The sequence below is a fragment of the Neoarius graeffei genome, chromosome 4, assembly GCF_027579695.1.
Source record: "Neoarius graeffei isolate fNeoGra1 chromosome 4, fNeoGra1.pri, whole genome shotgun sequence".
NCBI classification, from domain to species: Eukaryota; Metazoa; Chordata; class Actinopteri; order Siluriformes; family Ariidae; genus Neoarius; species Neoarius graeffei.
The window spans coordinates 28,909,469-28,934,115 of record NC_083572.1 but is presented as its reverse complement, the minus strand read 5'-3'; the positions used below and the strand labels follow the sequence as shown (position 1 = coordinate 28,934,115).

The 24,647-nt window shown below is 39.3% G+C and overlaps 1 protein-coding gene across 8 annotated transcripts in view; it reads left to right on the top strand.

The window, feature by feature from the left end:
• Positions 1-24,647, top strand: part of LOC132884962 (probable ubiquitin carboxyl-terminal hydrolase FAF-X) — a 289,340-nt gene that overhangs the window by 233,628 nt on the left and 31,065 nt on the right. For all 8 annotated transcript variants that reach the window (XM_060919101.1, XM_060919095.1, XM_060919100.1 and 5 more), the window contains one exon: positions 2,912-3,000. In XM_060919101.1, the coding sequence (XP_060775084.1) occupies positions 2,912-3,000 (89 nt within the window). The remainder of the gene's footprint in view (positions 1-2,911; positions 3,001-24,647) is intronic.

The window sequence follows — 24,647 nt, the reverse complement described above, 5'->3', positions numbered from 1 at the left end:
TTGCTCCCACAAAGGTAAATAATCACGTAATATTGCGAGCTACTTATGTTGTTGCTAACTTCAGTTATTTGGCTCAGTATACAGTGGTGCTTGAAAGTTTGTGAACCCTTTAGAATTTTCTATATTTCTGCATAAATAGGACCTAAAACATCATCAGATTTTCACACAAGTCCTAAAAGTAGATAAAGAGAACCCAGTTAAACAAATGAGACAAAAATATTATACTTGGTCATTTATTTATTGAGGAAAATGATCCAATATTACATATCTGTGAGTGGTAAAAGTATGTGAATCTTTGCTTTTAGTATCTGGTGTGACCTCCTTGTGCAGTAATAACTGCAACTAAACGTTTCCGGTAACTGTTGATCAGTCCTGCACACCGGCTTGAAGGAATTTTAGCCCATTCCTCCATACAGAACAGCTTCAACTCTGGGATGTTGGTGGGTTTCCTCACATGAACTACTCACTTCAAGTCCTTCCACAACATTTCAATTGGATTAAGGTCTGGACTTTGACTTGGCCATTCTAGAACATGAAACTTTATTCTTCTTTAACCATTCTTTGGTAGAATGACTTGTGTGCTTAGGGTCATTGTCTTGCTGCATTACCCACCTTCTCTTGAGATTCAGTTCATGGACAGATGTCCTAACATTTTCCTTTAGAATTTGCTGGTATAATTCAGAATTCATTGTTCCATCAATGATAGCAAGCCGTCCTGGCCCCGATGTAGCAAAACAGGCCCAAACCATGATACTACCACCACCATGTTTCACAGATGGGATAAGGTTCTTATGCTGGAATGCAGTGTTTTCCTTTCTCCAAACATAATGCTTCTCATTTAAACCAAAAAGTTCTATTTTGGTCTCATCCATCCACAAAACATTTTTTCCAATAGCCTTCTGGCTTGTCCACGTGATCTTGAGCAAATTGCAGATGAGCAGCAATGTTCTTTTTGGAGAGCAGTGACTTTCTCCTTGCAACCCTGACATGCACACCATTTGTTGTTCAATGTTCTGCTGATGGTGGACTCATGAACATTTAACATTTGCCAATGTGAGAGAGGCCTTCAGTTGCTTTGAAGTTACCCTGGGGTACTTTGTGACCTCACCGACTATTACACACCTTGCTCTTGGAGTGATCTTTGTTGGTCGACCACTCCTGGGGAGGGTAACAATGGTCTTGAATTTCCTCCATTTGTACACAATCTGTCTGACTGTGGATTGGTGGAGTCCAAACTCTTCAGAGATGGTTTTGTAACCTTTTCCAGCCTGATGAGCATCAACAACGCTTTTTCTGAGGTCCTCAGAAATCTCCTTTGTTCGTGCCATGATACACTTCCACAAACATGTTGTGAAGATCAGACTTTGATAGATACCTGTTCTTTAAATAGAACAGGGTGTCCACTCACACCTGATGGTCATCCCACTGATTGAAAACACCTGACTCTAATTTCACTTTCAAATTAACTGCTAATCCTAGAGGTTCACATACTTTTGCCACTCACAGATATGTAATATTGGATCATTTTCCTCAATAAATAAATGACCAAGTATAATATTTTTGTCTCATTTGTTTAACTGGGTTTTCTTTATCTACTTTTAGGACTTGTGTGAAAATCTGATGATGTTTTAGGTCATATTTATGCAGAAATATAGAAAATTCTAAAGGGTTCACAAACTTTCAAGCACCACTGTAGTTTTGAAAGACATACAGTTCTTTGCTTGCTTGTTGGTCATCTTACTGGTGCACTTCTGTATATTCTGGCTCGAACATGTATGGTTGGATGTCACTGTGCAATAGTACCTCAAAAAAATCCTCAGCCATTGAGTCATTTCTGTCACTTTAATTATCCGTTCATTCCTTCACAATAATTTACTTAGAAAGAAGCAAAGTAGGCATGTAACGATTCACCCAGTTCACCAGTTGATTTGATTGGAGGAAAAAATTAAATGAACAAAATTTTATTACAAAAAGGCAACATTTATTTCCCTATTCATCATCAACTTAAATATTTTTTAATTTAACAAAAGAAAATCTTTTTCATTTTTTTAATAACCAACAATTTACCCACATTTGAAGCTTGGAGTAAAATATAATAGCCTATTAAATTGAATATTCTTTTTATTAAAAAATGAACAGAGTTATTAACAAATGGGCCTTTTCTTAATAAACTTTTATGAACATCACCTCTATTTTTTCTCTTTTCTTTAGCTTTGAGTAGTCTGTAAAAGAGAGCTCCCAATTCTTGTTAAACTTAGTTGAAGTGTCAATTGCACAACAACTCTCTATTTTCGATCTGTTTTTTTTGTGTGTGTGTTTGTTTTTGCGGTATTAGAGCTGGGTTACTTGCACCTCAGGTGAAGTAACGTGTACTCCCACCATTGTACCTCTGCTGTCTAAACAACACACTTCCAGCTAGGAAAAACTAAGAGATTACACAGTCTGATGATAATCGCGATTCATTATTTCACCGATTTGAGTAACCTTAAATATGTATCGTGATGTATTGTCGCACAATATGTGTCTAAAGCAGATTTGCTTATTAGCAGTAGCCAGTTAGCGATCTCTTTTCCCTGAACAGACCGTTATCCAGTGAGTGCTTCCCCCATTCCCCTCCCAGCCAAATATACTTCATCACCATTGTAGTTTTTGAAATTTTGTGCCCACCTCCAGGATACGTAAGCAGGAGCGGGTTTCTTTGGTATTCAGACCAGAAAATCTTGCTACAGAGCTGCATCACCACTTTAAGAAATGAGTAGACATGTTTACAACAAATGTATTGATGGATATATTTTAGATTTTGGGTGAAGTATCCCTCTTAAGTTGTTTTTGGCAGATTGCCAGTCACACCAGTCAGAAGGCTTTGCTTTTATTTTCTTGTGTGACATTAAGACAGTTTTGACTGCTTTAGGTGGCATACTCCTATACCTATGAGCTGAGGCCCTATCTGGACCTGCTACTCCAGATCCTGTTGATTGAAGACTCATGGCAGACACACAGGTATTTTTTAATGTGGCTTACACATTACTTTTCTGCAAAGCCCACATCAATTTATTGTCGGGGGTGGGGTGGGGGTTTACTGTGCAAAAGTCTTAGGCTTTGGAGTCACAGGAGTGCCATAAAAAAAAATCTGCAAAAGAAGAAAAAAATAAATGTTTAAAAAGAATGAGAAAATAAATATAAATAAAAGAATACAAAATAAATGGCAAGATAAAAGAATAAGAAAATAAATGCTGAAATAAAAGAATGGGAAAATAAATAAGAATAGGTAAATAAATAAATATGAAAATAAAAACTTGGCATTTCTATTTGACTATCAAATAATGCTGGCTGTATGAAAACAAACTGTGTAAACGTAGTTCAGTTTATTCACATACATCCAATGTACACATTTAAACCAGGTAATATTTATTTATTTACAACCCCGATTCCAAAAAAGTTGGGACAAAGTCCAAATTGTAAATAAAAACGGAATGCAATGATGTGGAAGTTTCAAAATTCCATATTTTATTCAGAATAGAACATAGATGGCATATCAAATGTTTAAACTGAGAAAATGTATAATTTAAAGAGAAAAATTAGGTGATTTTTAAATTTCATGACAACAACACATCTCAAAAACGTTGGGACAAGGCCATGTTTACCACTGTGAGACATCCCCTTTTCTCTTTACAATAGTCTGTAAACATCTGGGGACTGAGGAGACCAGTTGCTCAAGTTTAGGGATAGGAATGTTAACCCATTCTTGTCGAATGTAGGATTCTAGTTGCTCAACTGTCTTAGGTCTTTTTTGTTGTATCTTCCATTTTATGATGCGCCAAATGTTTTCTATGGGTGAAAGATCTGGACTGCAGGCTGGCCAGTTCAGTACCCGGACCCTTCTTCTACGCAGCTATGATGCTGTAATTGATGCAGTATGTGGTTTGGCATTGTCATGTTGGAAAATGCAAGGTTTTCCCTGAAAGAGACGTCGTCTGGATGGGAGCATATGTTGCTCTAGAACCTGGATATACCTTTCAGCATTGATGGTGTCTTTCCAGATGTGTAAGCTGCCCATGCCATACGCACTAATGCAACCTCATACCATCAGAGATGCAGGCTTCTGAACTGAGCGCTGATAACAACTCGGGTCGTCCTTCTCCTCTTTAGTCCGAATGACACGGCGTCCCTGATTTCCATAAAGAACTTCAAATTTTGATTCGTCTGACCACAGAACAGTTTTCCACTTTGCCACAGTCCATTTTAAATGAGCTTTGGCCCAGAGAAGACGTCTGCGCTTCTGGATCATGTTTAGATACGGCTTCTTCTTTGAACTATAGCGTTTTAGCTGGCATCGGCGGATGGCACGGTGAATTGTGTTCACAGATAATGTTCTCTGGAAATATTCCTGAGCCCATTTTGTGATTTCCAATACAGAAGCATGCCTGTATGTGATGCAGTGCCGTCTAAGGGCCCGAAGATCACGGGCACCCAGTATGGTTTTCTGGCCTTGACCTTTACGCACAGAGATTTTTCCAGATTCTCTGAATCTTTTGATGATGATATGCACTGTAGATGATGATATGTTCAAACTCTTTGCAATTTTACACTGTCAAACTCCTTTCTGATATTGCACCACTATTTGTCGGCGCAGAATTAGGGGGATTGGTGATCCTCTTCCCATCTTTACTTCTGAGAGCCGCTGCCACTCCAAGATGCTCTTTTTATACCCAGTCATGTTAATGACCTATTGCCAATTGACTTAATGAGTTGCAATTTGGTCCTCCAGCTGTTCCTTTTTTGTACCTTTAACTTTTCCAGCCTCTTATTGCCCCTGTCCCAACTTTTTTGAGATGTGTTGCTGTCATGAAATTTCAAATGAGCCAATATTTGGCATGAAATTTCAAAATGTCTCACTTTCGACATTTGATTGTGAATACAATGTCAGTTTTTGAGATTTGTAAATTATTGCATTCTGTTTTTATTTACAATTTGTACTTTGTCCCAACTTTTTTGGAATCGTGTGTGTGTGTGTAAAATGTAGAATAGAAAAATTTCACACTGACACCCAACTTTTGAACATTATTAAAAATTTATTCTCGACAAACTTTTCGGCCTTCAGCCTTCTTCTGTGTCAAAAAAACATGGTGCTATGGGCGTGGTCTTATATATACACATTTGTGAATTCTATACACTTCAAAATAAGACAAAGAAAAAATAAACTATTAATTACACAATTTAATAATTCAATATTATTAAAATTTATTAAAAAGAATGTGATTTTTAGATTTATATTCTTTTCGCTTGTTTAACCCATAAGGGGCTAAAGTAAACAATTGCGACATCCAGTACGCTTCCCTATTTAGAAGCACGTAGTCTAAACTATCTTGAGCAGCGTTAACTATTGTTTCTATACAAATGAATTCAAAATCATTCAAATTATGGGGAGACTGATTAAAATGTTTGGCTACTTCACATGTTTTTTTGTTGTTTTTCATACTAGATTTATGGTTACGAAAACGTACTTTAAACTCCGTAGTACAGGAGCCAACATATTGGAGATTACATTTACGGCAAGTTGCTAAATATACTGTATTGCGGGAAGTACAAGAAAGATGTTGGCGAATTTTGTATTTCCTTCCGGTTACGGAGCTGACAAAAAAATTTGACTCTGCGAAAAAGTTATTACATAAATCGCATTTTTTGCTACACCTAAAGCAACCTTGTTCACGCCCTTGATTATTGACTTCTGTGTCGCCATGATTGAGTTTAGAAGGCGCCAGAATATCCTTAAGATTTTTCGGCCTTCTGAAAGCCGAAATTATACTACCCTCTGGAAATACTTGTTGCATTAAAGTAGAGGAATGCAAAAAGCTGAGACTGTTCCGCAAAATCTTACCAATATCCGGAAGGTTAGGGTTAAAGTCAACAACCAAGGGCGTAACCTTACGCTCAGGCTTAATTGCCCCAGGCTTAAGTAACTCACTCCTAGGGAGAGAAGCTACTTGATCAAATTTACCAGAGACCAGGTTAGGGTCATAGCCTTGATCTACTAAATACTTCTTGTATTCCGAATTTCTGCGGTTAAGAAAGCCCTCATTAGAACAGTTACGTTTGAGATGCAACGCAACGCTATAGGGGATGGCGCGCTTGCAATGCTCAGGGTGACAACTAGTGGGGGGGAGATAGAGGTGACTGTCGGTAGGTTTCGAATAGACATCTGTCTGAACGAAACCATCAACTAGGTGCAGGGTCAGGTCTAATACGCTGAGCTTTTGCTCAGAAAAAAACAATTCAAATTTGATGGTAGGGTACAACCCGTTAATGTAATCCGTAAATTCATGTAATTTATCCTGACCATGCACCCAGATGTCGACTATGTCATCTCTATAGCGCAGCCAAAGCAAGGGTTTGATCGCATAACCATTTTTAGCTAGGTTATCGACCTCACCCATAGCTATATCCGCATAGCTGCAGGCGTTCTTGGGGCCCATAGCAGTACCCATGCATTGCAAAAAATTAAACTGACCAAATTGTGAGATATTGTGTAAAAGGCAAATTTCTACTGCTTCCAAAAGGCATTCCGTAGAGGGCTGCAGGACTGTTCTAGAATCAAGGGCTTTCCTAATCACAGTTAAACCTAATGTATTGTCTATATTGGGGAACATAGAAATTACATCCCATGATACTAGTAGGGTATCTGAGGGAAAAGGACCCGCCTTATTGATATTTTCAATTTTGTTAAGCAAATCAGTAGTATGCTTAACAAATGATGGTAGCCCTTGGGCAAGAGGCTTCAAATGGAACTCGGTAAAGGCAGATAGTCTCTCTATAGCCGTGCCACAGCACGAAGTAATAAGACGTAGTGGGTTATCCAGTTTATGGGTTTTAACATTACCAAAGGCCACACCTGGTTTGGCCTTGATGTCTATAACCCACTGGGCTATATCAAGACTAATCTGGCCTTCACCGTGCCATTTCTCCACCCATTCTTTAACCTTCCTTAAATGTAGAATCTACATTTCCGCGGAGTCTTAAAAAGTCTAAAATTTGATAATCCTAATTTAAGGCCTTAAAAAGTCTAAAATGCGAGCATATTTTGCATTGTAGGTCTTAAATGTAATTTTGTGAAGTCTTAAATCCTTACGTCCATTTACCCCATTCGCTTTTTTTTGTTAAATGCGTTGGTGATATTCATAATTAGTCATATAGGCTAGGCCTACTTAGTATCAGTAGGCTACACTGCAAACTACAAATGAGACACAGTGGAATCCGGCGTCTAGGCACAGGGCATGGTACGCACGCATTTAGACAGTAGAGCCTAAAAGAAGCGAGGGAGATTGTCACGGTTTGTAGTAGGGCTGTGCGATATATCGAATATACTCGATATATCTCCGAAAATTCTGTGTGAGATACATAAAATTATTATATCGTAACTATCGAGTATTTTATGGTCATCTTCCGACTTGTGTTTGTTTAAAACCTTTTCTGGTGGTTTTCTCCCTGTCCCTCAGGCAGTAACGTGAGAGGCTGCCTAAGGGTAAAGAAAACAATAACGTCACGCACTCGCCAACCAATCCCGGGCGACATCTCGGTGCTGAAAGGAACTTCCAGGAAGATTTTCCAGTTTCGGTTGTGTTGCCAGATTGGGCGGTTTTAAGTGCGTTTTGGCGGGTTTTGAACATATTTTGGGCTGGAAACCGTCCGCAGTATCTGGCAACACTGCCGGCGGGAAGATTTCCTAGTTCCGGTTTACAGCACTGACTCAGTTCGTGCAGTCGCTGGTGTTGCATAGGCTACCGTGTAAGCTCTGTCAATTTCAGCGACAAATTAAAAATGGAAGCGGACGAATTGGTTCCTAAAAGAACTAATAAGGGGTCAGTCATCTGGCATGTTTTGGATATCGCGAGGAGGACGTGGAACAGCAAATGCCAGGTTATAAAGTGTGCAAAAAACCTGTCATCACGAAAGGCAGCAGCACTACAAATATGTTCCATCACCTGAAAACTCACCCGGTACAGTATGAAGAGTCTCTTAAACTCTGAACTACTTGCCCACAAGCTAAACCCCCCCGAGCTAAACAAATGACCATAGCGGCCTCGTTCTCCAAAGCCACCCCATATGAGAAAACGAGTCAGAGATGGAGAGCTAGAACGGATGCAATCACTAACGTCATTGCCGAAGACATGATCCCGATTAGTATAGTGGAAAAACCAGGCTTCCAAAAATTACTAAACACACTCGATCCCAAATATGAGTTGCCTGGTCGCAGACATTTTACAGAGAAGCAATACTGGAATTATACACATCTGAGAGGCAGAGCCAGAAAACATTCAGTTCAAAAGTGTGCAAAGAGAAAAATTATGTTTTGCAGATCTCTCTCTTCTCTCCCTCAATCTCTCTCTCTCTCTCTATTGTGAATGTTCCAGTGGTTCTCAGTAGTCAGGTTAATAGCTTGGAGATCTATTTTTTAAAATAATTTAATGAAGGAGCACTTTTCTTATTTAGGCTAAATGTCTCTCAGTGTTGAGCTTGCACTTTATTGATTTGAGCTCTGAGCAGCTCTGTATTGTATTGCCCCTTTGTTGCAATTTTCAAGATTGTTTTTGCAGTTTGTGCTACATCTTTGTTGAATAAAAATAGTCTTATTTCAATTCAATTGTGATTAATCACGAACATGAAAATTTAAAATGTGTTGTTGAAAACCACCTGTAAAGTTAACCAAGAATATTATATAATCTGCAGGGATTGTAGTGAAAACAGTAAAGAGTAAAAGTTAGATTTCATGGGGTCCTTTAGAGGAGATTTAAATATATCGAGATATATATCGTATATTGTGAAATGGAGAAAATGTATCGGGATATTCATTTTTTCCCATATCGCACAGCCCTAGTTTGTAGCAAAATGGGCAAATGCAAGTTTAACGACTGCTGGCTTGAACGCAATTATTTCGTAGACTGGTTAAAACGTGTACCAAACAATCCGTTTGAGGCGTACTGCACATTGTGCAAAAGAACACTCAAACTCGGCACCCTGGGTGTAAAGGCACTGGAATCGCACGTGAAAGCGGAGAAGCACCAGGCTGCCCATAAAAGTCTGCAACAATCGCATGCCATCACTCAATTTTGTTCACCATTGTCAGGTCCAAGCACATCTCGAGACGGTGTATCAGCTAACTCCGTGTGAACTGTAACGTTACAACACACAAACCTTATGGAATCGAATGCCTCATCCTCAAGTGATTTGCGGGATGTCTTTGGCTCCACTGCAACTTAGTTCCTCATTAATGCAAGAGTGCACCCTAGGGATGTAATGAGTTCATTGGTGAATGATAATAAATTTTGTTATTTTGAAAGTAATTCAGGCTCTCCCAATTTTCTTTATTTTTCTGTGCGGCATAAGTCTTAAATTTAACCTGTTATGGTCTTAAAAAGGTCTTAAAAAGTCTTAAATTGAACTTGTTCAAGCCTGCAGAAACCCTGATGTAGATCTGTAGGATCGAAATTAAGCTCCTTATAATGAAGGGGATTCTGTAATTGTCCCAGCATCTTACTAGAATATTCAGAGTTATCAAGCATTACGAACCTAAAACCTTTATCTTGTATCCGAATAATTCTATGGTTATCCAATTTGAGTTCCTTTAGCGCTAATCGCTCTCCCTTAGATAGATTGTCCTTAGGTTTTCTAAAGTGGATTAAATATACTTTCCTTGACTTTAGCGAGGAAGAGTTCCAGCTCAGGATGACTGGAGGTAGGTGGATTCCACGTGCTCTTCTTAGGAACTGGGAACTCCTTAATGTGAACATCCTCAGGGTCTGCACTTTCCTTTTCTTTATTGTGAAAGAACACTTTCAACCTCATCCTCCTTTCAAAGTTGTCCCAGTCCTCCTGGACCATGAGCCAGTTGAGATCCTTCGGAGTAGGGCAGAATGCTGGACCCTTTCGTAACAACTTCACTTGTTCTTCTGTCAGCGGCTTCTCACTCAAGTTAATTGCTTCCAGATCCAATTTGTTTTCCGACCCCGACTCAAGAGTAGCACTCCTCTCCTGTGCTGAGTCTGCATAATAGAACCTCCCTACTCGCTTCTTCGATCTACGCCTTTTCCTCGGTCTCAGTCTGAAACGTCGAGCCTTTCTCTTTGTTCCACAGCCAGTTCCACGTAACCTTCCACCCTCGTCCAAAACTGTAGTTGTATGTTTAAATGAAATAGCTTTAGCCAATTTGGTTTTCTCCTTATTCCTCAGATCGTCCTGTAACTTCCGAATCTTGATACGAATCCCATGCCAAATACTGAGTGCTGTGTGTGTGTGTGTATATATATATATATATATATATATACACACACACACACACATATATGTATACATGCATGCATGCATACATACGTGTGTGTGTATTTATATGTGTGTGTGTATATTTTATTTATATATATATATATATATATATATATATATATATATATATATATATATATATAAAATATGCACACACACACACGTATGTTTGTGTGTGATATATATATATATATATATATATATATATATATATATATATATATCACACACAAACATACGTGTGTGTGTGTGCATATTTTATATATATATATATATATATATATATATATATATATATATATATATATATATATAATGCGCGCATGCATGTGTTGCTTAGTTTGCTAGCACTAACTTTTGTCATCTGATCCGATGATTACCATTAAAGTTTTACTCGTCCTGGCACAGAATTTAGTCGTTTTGGATGATCGGACATGAGGTTTTTCGAGCATTGATTTATTTATATATATTAGTGCATCTCAAAAAATTTGAATATTGTGAAAAAGTTCAATATTTTCCATCAGTTATTTAAGAAAGTGAAAATGTTATATATTATAGACTCATTACACAAAGTAAAATGTTTCAAGCATTTTTCTATTTTAATTTTAATCAGTATGGCATACAGTACAAAAACATTTTTTAAAAAACCATCTCAAAATATTAGAATATTTCATTTCAAGTTTGAGTAAAACAGTATGAACACAGTGTATCTCTCGGTCTAGTTCAGTACACACAACCACAATCATGGGGAAGACTGCTAACTTGACTGTTGTCCAGAAGATGATCACTGATGCCCTCCACAAGGAGGGTAAGCCACAAAAGGTCATTGCTGAAAAGGGTGGAAAAGGTGCACAAGCAACAGGGATGGCCACAGTCTTGAGAGGATTGTCAAGAAAAGTTGATTCAAGAACAGTCCACAAGGAGTGGACTGAGGCTGGTGTCAGTGTATCAAGACCCATCACGAACAGACATCTTCAAGAAAGGAGATACAACTTTCGCATTCCTAATATCAAGCTACTCCTGAGCCAGAGACAATGTCAGAAGTGTCTTATCTGGGCTAAGGAGAGAAAGAAATGGACTGTTGCTCAGTGGTCCAAAGTCCTCTTTTCAGATGAAAGTACATTTTGCATTTAATTTGGAAATCACAGTTCTAGAGTCTGGAGGAAGAGTGGAGAGGCACAGAATCCAAGGTGTTTGAAGCCCAGTGTGAAGTTTCCACAGTCTGTGATGATTTGGGGTGCCATGTCATCTGCTGGTGTTGGTCCACTGTATTTTATCAAGTCCAAAGTCAACACAGCCATCTACCAGGAGATTTTAGAGCACTTCATGCTTCCATCTGCTGACGAGCTTTTTGGAGATGCTGATTTCCTTTTCCAGCAGGATTCGGCACCTACCCACAGTGCCAAAACTACTACCAAATGGTTTGCTGACCATGATATTACTGTGTTTGATTGGCCAGCCAACTTGCCAGACATGAACCCCATAGAGAATCTATGGGGTATTGTCAAGAGGAAGATGAGAAACACCCGACCTAAAAATACAGATACGCTGAAGGCCACTATCAAAGCAACCTGGGCTTCAATAACACCTCAGCAGTGCCACAGACTGATCACCTCCATGCCACACCTCATTGATACAGTAATTCATGGTAAAGGAGCCCCAGCCAAGTATTGAGTGCATAAATTAATATACTTTAAGAAGTTGGACATTTCTGTATTGTAAATCCTTTTTTTGATTGATCTTAGGGAATATTCTAATAATTTGAGATACTGGATTTCTGATTTTCATGAGCTATAAGCCATAATCATCAAAATTAAAACAGAAAGGCTTTAAATATTTCACTTTACATGTAATGAATATAGAATATATGAAAGTTTACCTTTTTGAATTAAATTATGAAAAAAAGGAACTTTTTCATGATATTCTAATTTTTTGAGATGCACTAGTGTGTGTGTATATATATATATATATATATATATATATATATATATATATATATATATATATAAGGGCGGCATGGTGGTGTAGTGGTTAGCGCTGTCGCCTCACAGCAAGAAGGTCCTGGGTTCGAGCCCCGGGGCCGGCGAAGGCCTTTCTGTGTGGGGTTTGCATGTTCTCCCCGTGTCCGCGTGGGTTTCCTCCGGGTACTCCGGTTTCCCCCACAGTCCAAAGACATGCAGGTTAGGTTAACTGGTGACTCTAAATTGACCGTAGGTGTGAATGTGAGTGTGAATGGTTGTCTGTGTCTATGTGTCAGCCCTGTGATGACCTGGCGACTTGTCCAGGGTGTACCCCGCCTTTCGCCCGTAGTCAGCTGGGATAGGCTCCAGCTTGCCTGCGACCCTGTAGAAGGATAAAGCGGCTAGAGATGATATGAGATATATAAATAAAAATATAAATAAAATGTGTGTGTGTGTATATATACACTATATTGCCAAAAGTATTTGCTCACCCATCCAAATTATCGGAATCAGGTGTTCCAATCACTTCCATGGCCACAGGTGTATAAAATCAAGCACCTAGGCATGCAGACTGTTTTTACAAACATTTGTGAAAGAATGGGTCGCTCTCAGGAGCTCAGTGAATTCCAGCGTGGAACTGTGATCGGATGCCACCTGTGCAACAAATCCAGTCGTGAAATTTCCTCGCTCCTAAATATTCCACAGTCAACTGTCAGCTGTGTTAAAAGAAAATGGAAGTGTTTGGGAATGACAGCAACTCAGCCACGAAGTGGTAGGCCACGTAAACTGACGGAGCGGGGTCAGCTGATGCGCATAGTGTGAAGAGGTTGCCGACTTTCTCCAGAGTCAATCACTACAGACCTCCATACTTCATGTGGCCTTCAGATTTGCTCAAGAACAGTGTGCAGAGAGCTTCATGGAATGGGTTTCCATGGTCAAGCAGCTGCATCCAAGCCATACATCACCAAGTGCTTGGGTGGTCAACCCGTGGCTCGCGAGCCGCATGCGGCTCTTTGCCTGGTGTCATGCGGCTCTTATGTTCATATCGAAGTTTGTGTATGTGTGGGGTTTTTTTATGTGCGTGTGCACTTTGCTTGAGTTCAGTATGGTATTTTCGTCAAATGCATCTTCGCTTTGCTTGGGTATATTACGGTATTTTCAGGTCATGTCAAATGCGCATGTGCGTGAGATAATCGCTAAGATTTTGGGCAAAGTGTATCTTGTGTCAAGTAGCCTCTCAAAATGGCAATGAAAAAATGCACAGCAAAACGAAAATATGAAGACGAACATAGGACATTTTTAACAGAGTGGGAGAGTTTATACTTTTTTGTTGAACGTAATGGCAAGCCATTCTGCCTTATATATCAGTCGTCATTAGCTCATTTAAGCAACATGCATAGTAAAGTGCACACAATATTGATTGCTGTAAATGACTGGCCTGCGGTATTAGTACTGACTGAAGGAGTAAATTTCTCTCATATTGGCGTGTGACATTTACTATTAATCTGGCTGAGCAGAGGTGCGTGAGTGAGCGTGTGTGTCTGGGGGCGGGGGGGCGATGTTCATGTGCGGTCATGTGTATGGTGTGGCTTTTTTTTGGTAATGCCATAAGTCCCACTAAGTAGCATGCATAGTAAGTGCACACAATGTTCATTGTTAAAAATGATTGGCCTCAGCCTGTGGTCTTAGTACTGTAGGAGTAAATATGTTGGTGTGTGACATTTACTATTAATCTGGCTGAGCAGAGGTGTGCATGTGTGTGAGAGAGAGAGAGAGAGGAAGGGATGGGTGATGTTTGTGTGCCCATATGTATGATGTGGCTCTTTGCGGTAACACAGTAAAAAATGTGGCTCTTGGTCTCCGACTGGTTGGCCACCCCTGACCAAGTGCTGACCATGCTTAAGTTCATATGTGAGTCAAGGCAGGTGAGCGAATACTTTTGGCAATATAGTGTGTGTGTGTGTGTGTGTGTGTGTGTGTGTGTGTGTGTGTGTGTGTGTGTGTGTATCAATATACTGCCATTGTGGCACGGGAGCCTGTGATTGGTGGACAGCCGACAAAGGGTGTCTCCCATTGGTCGTAAATCGTGACATAAAAACCGTAAACCAGTCATTCTTGAGATCAGGGACAAAAGGGGTTTTGATTTTCTAAAAATAAAATCTCATTATTTCCAAAACATATTCATATATTATGGTTGCACAAGGTGTTGGCCCTCTTATACAGTTTTCGGACAATCTCCCAGGTCAAGATTTTTAACATTTTCATGTTTGCGGGGCAAGTCAGAGATTTTGTCAACACCATAAGACACAAAGAAATGTAAAAATATATATATTATTTTAAAGTTTTTCCAGGCATTTTTACTCTTGGAGGTTGCTTTAATCTGTGTCATTCTGTCTGTGTTTTCAAACTAGTAATATTACTTTTAAAAGTTAATTTATTAAGATGTTATTGACTATATTTACCGGTATGTGACTTTATGCATTTAGTTTTTATCCTCCATAACAAACAATGGTATTAAGCAATATAAAGTATACACATTTAATTTGGAAATGCAGTGTTTTTATTGTAACAACTTGAAACAATGTAATAAAATATCCTTTTAAAGAAAAAATTAACTTAACAGTCATATTATGGAGTTGACAAGCTGTTTACGGTGTTGACACACCACTTACGGTGTTGACGAAATAGAAGGGAAATGGAGATAATTTCATTGAACATTTTATTGACATAAAATACCACTTAGGGTTAATCATATATTTGAATTAAAACCTACTTTAAAAACATGAACCAGGCAGTATGCATATTTATATCTTATACAGAGCGAAAAGTCAAATACTCTTGTCAAACAAAATAACATCCAGACATTCAACCAAACAACTGATGCAATAGAACATTGAGAGTGTGTGTGTGTGTGTGTGTGTGTGTGTGTGTGTGTGTGTGTGTGTGTGTGTGTGTGTGTGTGTGGCATGCACACACATTATCATGCAAATATATATGTGGCACTTATTTCTGGTGTGCTTCTCCGTGAGGTTGTAACAAAGAACATTCAGTAACTAAGCCTATGGACATCTGGAAATATTGAACTCATGAAAATGGGTTTAAAGACCTGGCAACAACCAATTGAAAAGTTCCTCATCTATGAAGTCCATAACCTCAGAAGAGAGCTGGTATATGTCCCTGGTTCGACTTGTACGGACTGGTGAGGATGGTTCACTAAGTTTAACTATGACATCAGCAAATTGGACAAAGCAGACATCCTGGTTTCCTTGTTTTCTTTGGAAGCAAGAGTTTGGACCATGAGGGTGAAAAAATTCGACTTGAACATCTCCATGTTCTTCATCCATTCTGAGGGCTTTCACCAACCACCAGTTATGGTCGTACATGACAGCAAGCCAATCTCCGATGTGGACATCACTAGGCCCTATTGTTGTTGTTAAGCCCTCAGGTGTTCTCTGTGGCTCATTTTCCATTGCTTCCACCGACATCGCAAGAGGACTCTGTATTTGAGCATGTTCATCACTCTGTATTTGAGCATGTTCATCCTGGTGCTGAGAGATGCCATGGAATTGGTGTGCAACTGGATTGAAACAATGGCAAATTTCTGGCTCGTTACAAAAACACGACATCTGTCTACAGTAAATCATATTGCGCTGAGCCACAACTTGATGGATCTTTCTTGTTCCTGTGATGGATCGCAGGGGCTGGGCGAGAACAGCATCATAAGTCAAGAAGTCATCATTGGTGATATAGTGTAGGTGGACTCCACTTAGGCAACTGGACACCAGCTGATGAAATGTCATGCCATCCACAATGTCCTGACCTCTGAGAACAATTCTGTCGGCACATCTCTTAACAGTCGCCCCAATGCCATCTGGGGCACCCTTGCCATGGGATGTGGGGAAGAAGTTCCATGTTACATTCTTGAACCGCATTTGAAAAGGAATGGCAGAGAGGAGGAGGAAGTTCTTTTTGTTTTTGTTACTACTATAGTACTACAACACTATGACATAACAAAGACTCTTTAGTCATACATTACGACTTGGTCATTCCGATAACAACAAACGTATAGCAGGGCCGTGTCTTAATGGGTTAAAATGCTTAAGTAAACTTCAGTATACTTAAGTAAAGTAAGTATATAAAGTTTATATATATATATATATATATATATATATATATATATATAAGTGCTGTCAAAAATGTCGCGTTATTAACGCGTTAACTTGACTCAATTTTAACGGCGATAATTTTTTTATCGCGAGATTAACGCTCTGTGACATGATGTAGGTTTTTCATAAGCTTTTGAAACTGCCAGGAACTTGGAACAGAAAACCGATAGCAGCTAGACTGTAATGCCCCGCACAGCCAGAGTCCTTTGCCCTCCTCCCCCCAAAAGAACCAGCGCGGGCAGGGCGCGCTAGTAGAGATGGGATTTATGGCTCTTTGATGGGATCCGCATCTTTGTGATCCGTTCTTTGAAAAGAGCCGTTCAAAAGACTGGCTCATTTGGCTCTTTTTAAATATTTATTCAGTTTTAAGAAGACAGCATCTAAAGAAGCCAGATCCCTCTAAACTGTAAACTCAATGCTATCCCAGAAATCCTTCCTGTAATATGCAAATTTGGCCGCCTCTGATTGGACAGCGCGACGCATCAACAGGCAGAAAGTGTAAAAGTACAAAATGTGTTAAGTGAGCTGAAACAGTAAAGATGAGATTCAATGCAATATTTATCAACGAACAACTTAAAGTTAATATAATAGTGTACTTTATATTATAATCAAGCATGTCAAGCCTACCGTCACTGTGAGTTGTAGACTAACTCAAGCAGTAGATCACTTCACTCATGGTTCTTTTGCTAGCACCGGTGCTTGGCTTAGGTTTCACTTTGCAGTGGCTGTGTTAAGACGTGTTATGCTTTGTAATAAAAATAACATTGGTACAAAGCAAGCCCGTTCACTTTTTTATGCTGATAAGAGAATTACAATGTTTTTTCATGTGACAAAAATGTGCGATTAAATTGCAATTAATCGCGAGTTAACTATGACAGTCGCGACATTAATCGCGATTAAATATTTTAATCGCTTGACAGCACTAATATATATATATATATATATATATATATAGACTGAATTCAGTGTGAGGATGATGGATAATTTTCAATAAATATGAAGTATATATAAAAACTATGCAACACAGATATGCAGAAATGTCATTAAAATACATAGGACATAATACAACTTAAATTTTAATTCATAAAACTGAATTAAATGGGGAAAATGACACACATTTGTCAATACCATAAGGCCAAGGTCAACTCCATAAGACAAAAAATCTTATGGAGTTGACATTTGACGGAGTTGACAAAGTAGTCTACTTTTCATCATAACTTGTGTTTTTTTGGCAGAAGCCATCTTGTTTTTCACCGGCTGCTTGTGGCCTCAATAATAAAGTTAAATAAAGCTTTCATTACAAAAAGAGTCAAATAAATCTTGAATTTTACTGACTATGGTGTTGACACACTATGGCTGTGACACAAAATGATTTCTAAAAGAGATAGTTCAGGGGAAAAATATAAAATATTAACTTACCAGAGCAGTGGCCTCATGGCATGTGTATCAAGCAGGAAGTGTAAAGGGGTCCTGAGATTGAGAGCTGCCCACAATAATGCCTGATTTTTTTCTAATTTTTGAAAAATCTTATGGTGTTGACAGAAACTCTGGACATGACTTCAATCGCTTAAAAATTACACAAAAATGTTTCTCAAATTGTAAACTTGTGTACAGTTTGAATAATTAATTAGAATACTTGATGACAGTAGCTATGATGTCTATTTTATTTTACTTTAAACAATTTTTTAAGTGTTAAGAAACACTTAAACCTGCTTTCGGACAAGGTTTATTTACGGTGCTGGTAACACATTCACTGGTAAAATAAAATATATGTGTACAAAACCTTTAAATCATACTTTATAGTGCAAATCTGTATTTGTTTTTTTATTTAAGATAATTGTGACATATTTTATTTACATATTTAACCACAAAAATGAGTTTCATCTCTCGGACATGTTTTGTCCCTTATCTGAAGAATCACTGAAACACATACAGGACCCGCTGATTGGCTGTTAACATACTGAAGCCAAGCGGAGATGTCCCGCGTCTGTTGCTGTTGTCCGAAGAAACCTACAGCTAAAAAAAGCTCAATTACCGGATTCCTTGGACAATCTTAGTCAGAAAGAAGCGAAGGATAAATATACACGGAAATTAGAGTTTATTTGCGGTTATGGTCCGTACAGAATTCCTCGAAACGACTGGAGTGACGGTGCAGATTTGTGGCCTAGCGTTAGCATTAGCTACATGTTGGAATATACATTCTTTTTCCTGAAAAGTCCCAATATGGAAGAACAGTTTTTAAAAAACTACATAAGCAAGAAAACCTTCTTTGTGTAAAGACTTTTTCCCCGACATCAGCTTTTGGGAACAGAATGTTGCAAAAGCCAAAGCATTTACTCTCAAAGGACTCTGACCCAAACTGTGAGCTAGATGGTATCCCCACCCTTCCATGTCTCATCAACCCCAAAGACATCCAGTTACAGAGCTATTTACACCATCATTTATACAGTGATGCTTATGATTGTTAAAACAATATCTGAAGTGTTATTTGTAAAATAAAATATCTTGCTCTAGACTTTCAAACAATATTGTAAGAATATTTTAATTTTATCTAATATTGCTTGATACAATAATTACAAACACCAACAGAATCAGCACATTTCAGTTGTAGCTATAGTCATATAGTAGGTATAATCATTCTTGTCATATTAATCTCAACAAACGGTTGATGTTCAGTTCCCTTTTCATTAATTCTTGATTCAAAGGCACAGTTGAGTCACACAGGTTGATCAGTGTGTAATGGGCAATGACAATCTTGCTTAGTTGATTTATTTCCATTTCACATGTGTGCAGCTGTTGTAAAGTTCTGTGTGTGTGTGTGTGTGTGTGTGTGTGTGTGTGTGTGTGTGTGTGTGTGTGTGTGTGTGTGTGTGAGAGACTCTCTTGAACTAGAGGTTCATTTCTACACTCTGGTTCCATGGTGACATTTTGCACAGGACTGGGTCCCTCTGATAACAGAAGCAAAGCTCCAGCGTCATTATTATACTCATTCAAAACTCTCCACATTATTATACTCATTCAAAACTCTCCACTTAATATATCCTAAATTAATAATTCCTCTGCTCCTAGAACTTCCTTCTTTCTGAATGTGTCTGCATATATTTGGTGCTATGGTTTCGTGGATTTATGATAATTATGCTGCTTCACCTATTAAAAAAAAAAAATCAACTGCATTCTGTCCTCTCCAAAATAAAATAAAGCTCTGGGCAAGTGGAATTGTTTTTAGGGCAAGTATAGTAAGGCTGGGAGATATTTTTTTAGGCCTGTGTGTGTGTGTGTGTGTGTGTGTGTGTACTGTATAAATAAAAGCATTTTATTATCTCACAAGGGGAAATTTACATTGTTACAGCAGCAAAAGAACAGAAAATTTAGAAAGAAAAGATAAGGCAGTGGAGTAGTGCAAAAAGTACTAAGTATACAAAAAAAGGTGTGTGTATGTATGTGTGTATATATATATATATATATATATATATATATATATATATATATATATATATATATGTGTGTGTATATATATATATATATATATATATATATATATATGTGTGTGTGTGTGTATGTGTGTGTGTGTGTGTATATATATGTGTGTGTGTGTGTGTGTGTGTGTGTGTATATATATATGTGTATGTGTGTGTGTGTGTGTATATATATATATAATATATATAAAATGTGTGTATATATATATATATATATATATATATATATATATATGTGTGTGTGTATATATATATATATATATATATATATATATAAAAATAAGAAATAAACTACAAATTTAAAGATAAAATTAACACATTTTAATAAACTAACAGGTTTGCAGATATACAGTTAACATAAGTGTATTACACAGGTGGTATTGCACGTGGAAGTGTTGCACAGGTAGTATTACCAGTATTACACAGGCAGTATTGCACAAGTCAGTTGATATATTGCACAGGAGCCATTTTAACAGTGTGTAGCAAGCAGTTTGTTGTAAAGTACTGATAGTCAGTGAACACAGTATACATTCAGAGGGGTCTCGATGGATGTAGACGTGATCTGGACAGTATTGTTCATTATTGTGAGGAGTGTCTGGTGCTGTGCTTGGTGAGGTGCCAGTTGCACAGTCTTACAGCAGTAGGGAGGAAGGAGCTGCTATATCTCTCCTTAACACACCGTAGATGGAGGAGCCGGTCAATGAAGGAGCTGCCCAGTGCTGCTACTGTCTCCTGCAGTGGATGGGAGGTGTTCGCCACTTGGCCAACATGCTCCTCTCTCCCACTATGTCCACTGAGTCCAGTGCACAGCCCAGGACAAATCTTGCCTTCCTAATCAGCTTAAGTTTTTTTTCCTCTCTGCTGTCGTGATACTGCTTCCCCAACAGACAACTCCATAGAATATGGCTGATGCCACCACAGAGTCGTAAAAAGAGTTCAGAAGTGGACCCTGTACTCCAAAGGCCCTGAGCCTCCTCGGCAGTTGGAGTCTGCTCTGGCCTTTCTTGTACAGGGTGTGTGATCAGTCCAGTCCAGTTTATTGTTCAGATGAACACCCAGGTACTTGTAGCTCCGAATGATCTCAATGTCCTTTCCCTGAATGTTCAGTGGGGTAGGTAAAGAGAACCTCGTCCTGCAAAAATCCACCACCATTCCTTGGTTTTACTTTTATTGATCTTGAGGGAGTTCCGTTGGCACCATTCCACAAAGTTCCTTGTCAGTTCTGTGTACTCACTATCATCACCATCTGAGATATAGCCCACAATATCAGAATCATCAGAGAACTTCTGTAGATGACAGGTAGTTGTATCGTATCTAAAGTCTGTGGTGTAAAGTGTGAACAGAAATGGGCCAGGACTGTCCCCTGTGGAGCCCCTGTACTGCAGAGAATGGTGTCTGACATACAGTCCTTCAGTCTCAATACTGTGGTCCGTTTGTGAGATAGTCCATGAGGTGAGATGATGGTCCACCCCTGCGCTCTCCATCTTACTCCTCAGAAGAGTCGGCTGGATGGTGTGGAAGGCACTAGATAGATCAAAGGACATGATTCTAACAGTGCTTCTTACCTTTTGAAGACGAGAGAGAGATCTGTGAAGCAGGTAGATGACTGCATCTTCCACCCCGATGCCTGGCTGGGAGGCAAACTGCAGGGGATCCATAGCTGGCCCCACCAATAGGCGGAGATATGCCAGAACAAGTCTTTCCAGAGCCTTCATCAGGTGAGAGGTCAGCACCACTGGTCTATATCCATTTAAATCAGTGGGGTTTGCAGTTTTCGGTATTGGAACTACACACGAAGTCTTCCAAAGGACTGGCACTCTTTCCTGTTCCAGGCTCAAGTTGAAAATGTCCCGCACTATTCCACACAGCTGGTCAGCACAATGCCTCAGGAGCCCGGGGTTGATGCCGTCTGGACCTGCAGGCTTTCTCACCTTTATCTTGCGCAGTTCCCTCCTGACTTGTTCTCTGTCGAAGGACAAAGAAGAGCACAGCTGAGTGCTCGGTGTTAGGCATGGAGGTGTGAAGCACTGAGCTGGAGGTATGATGATTGAGGGGTGCTGAGATGGTGAGGAGGAGGTCTGTGAGCTGGGTGACGATGACCAGGAAGAGACGGTAACAGTGGGCTGATCTGGGGGGAGGGCCGGTGCCTGATCAAATCTGTTAAAGAAGTTGTTCAGGTGTGGTGTGTGTGTGTGTATGTATGTGTATATATATATATATATATATATATATATATATATATATATATATATACACACATACATACACACACACACACACACACACACACACATATATATATATATATATATACACACACACACACACATACAGTGGGGCAAAAAAGTATTTAGTCAGTCACCAATTGTGCAAGTTCTCCCACTTAAAAAGATGAGAGAGGCCTGTAATTTTCATCATAGGTATACCTCAACTATGAGAGACAAAATGAGAAAAAAAAATCTAGAAAATCACATTGTCTGATTTTTAAAGAATTTATTTGCAAATTATGGTGGAAAATAAGTATTTGGTCAGTAACAAAAGTTCATCTCAATACTTTGTTATATACCCTTTGTTAGCAATGACAGAGGTCAAACGTTTTCTGTAAGTCTTCACAAGGTTTTCACACACTGTTGCTGGTATTTTGGCCCATTCCTCCATGCAGATCTCCTCTAGAGCAGTGATGTTTTGGGGCTGTCGCTGGGCAACACGGACTTTCAACTCCCTCCAAAGATTTTCTGTGGGGTTGAGATCTGGTGACTGGCTAGGCCATTCCAGGACCTTGAAATGCTTCTTACGAAGCCACTCCTTCGTTGCCCGGGCAGTGTGTTTGGGATCATTGTCATGCTGAAAGACCCAGCCATGTTTCATCTTCAATGCCCTTGCTGATGGAAGGAGGTTCTCACTCAAAATCTCACGATACATGGCCCCATTCCTTCTTTCCTTTACACGGATCAGTCGTCCTGGTCCCTTTGCAGAAAAACAGCCCCAAAGCATGATGTTTCCACCCCCATGCTTCACAGTAGGTATGGTGTTCTTTGGATGCAACTCAGCATTCTTTCTCCTCCAAACACAACAAGTTGAGTTTTTACCAAAAAGTTCTATTTTGGTTTCATCTGACCATATGACATTCTCCCAATCCTCTTCTGGATCATCCAAATGCTCTCTAGCAAACTTCAGACGGGCCTGGACATGTACTGGCTTAAGCAGGGGGACACGTCTGCCACTGCAGGATTTGAGTCCCTGGTGGCGTAGTGTGTTACTGATGGTAGCCTTTGTTACTTTGGTCCCAGCTCTCTGCAGGTCATTCACTAGGTCCCCCTGTGTGGTTCTGGGATTTTTGCTCACCGTTCTTGTGATCATTTTGACTCCATGGGGTGAGATCTTGCGTGGAGCCCCAGATCGAGGGAGATTATCAGTGGTCTTGTATGTCTTCCATTTTCTAATAATTGCTCCCACAGTTAATTTCTTCACACCAAGCTGCTTACCTATTGCAGATTCAGTCTTCCCAGCCGGGTGCAGGTCTACAATTTTGTTTCTGGTGTCCTTTGACAGCTCTTTGGTCTTCGCCATAGTTGAGTTGACTCGCCAACATGGAAAGCCATTCACAGACCGTGAATGCATTAAGGAGGCCTTTCTCTCCAGCTCGGATAGTCTTTTTGAAGGGCTGCCAAATAAAGAGACAATAAAATCAAGAATAAAAGACATGCCCGTATCAGCCAGAACTGTTGAGCGACGAATTGGTGAAATGGCAGAAAACTTAAGGGTGCAGCAAACAACTAGCATAAAAGATGCAGCGGTATTTAGCATTGCACTTGACGAAAGCGTAGATGTGAATGATGCGGCACGTTTGGCAGTGATGGCAAGATATTGTGATGTGACTGTCACTACGTTTACATGCACATAGAGAGAATCGAATTTCTGCCGTTGCTCGACTGAAATCGAAGTTCAAAATGCCATGTATACACCTTAATTCGGCTGAAATTGAACCGAACTTGATTTCTCGGAATCGAGCTACACGACCTAGTTTATGCGATTTCTGCCGAGCTACTTTGTGCATGTATACCCTATCGAGCTAGTTGTCGAGCTACTTCCGGAAGTGACGAGTGACGAGACCACAAGTGGGAAACACAACAGCCTCGGTCGGCATGACAACGAATCATGACAACGGCATGAATCTTTTCTTTTTGTGGCATTGTTTGCACTGTTAAAATTTAGCTCACTTACTGTATCACCAAATACATCTGTACAGCTGTTGCATGGCTGTGAATTGTGTACATAAACAAGTCATTGTATTTGTGTGTGTGTATATATATGTCCAACATCTGAAGAATGTCAATAAAAACAAAACAATTGAACTTTTTGTGTGTTTATTAAGACATAAGTTAAATTGTAAGCAAAAAAAAAAATTTTTTTGTAAGCAAAAAATGGACTTTAGAAAAATATTATTGTGCAAAATAAGTTGTCTTACAAAACAGTGGTCTGCGCCGGACAGTTTGTAGCCATAGTCTGTTAGAGCAAGCATAACAGCTTGAACACGGAACTGCCGGTGTTGCCAGATTGGGGGTTTTAAGTGCATTTTAGCGGATTTGAACATGTTTTGGGCTGGAAAACGTCAGCAGTATCTGGCAACACTATAGCTCTTCTTCATGACAACAACCGGAAGTGTACCAACACGATGGGGCGTGTAGCGCCACGTGTGGCTCGGGTGCACAATGCACCTTGCACAATAG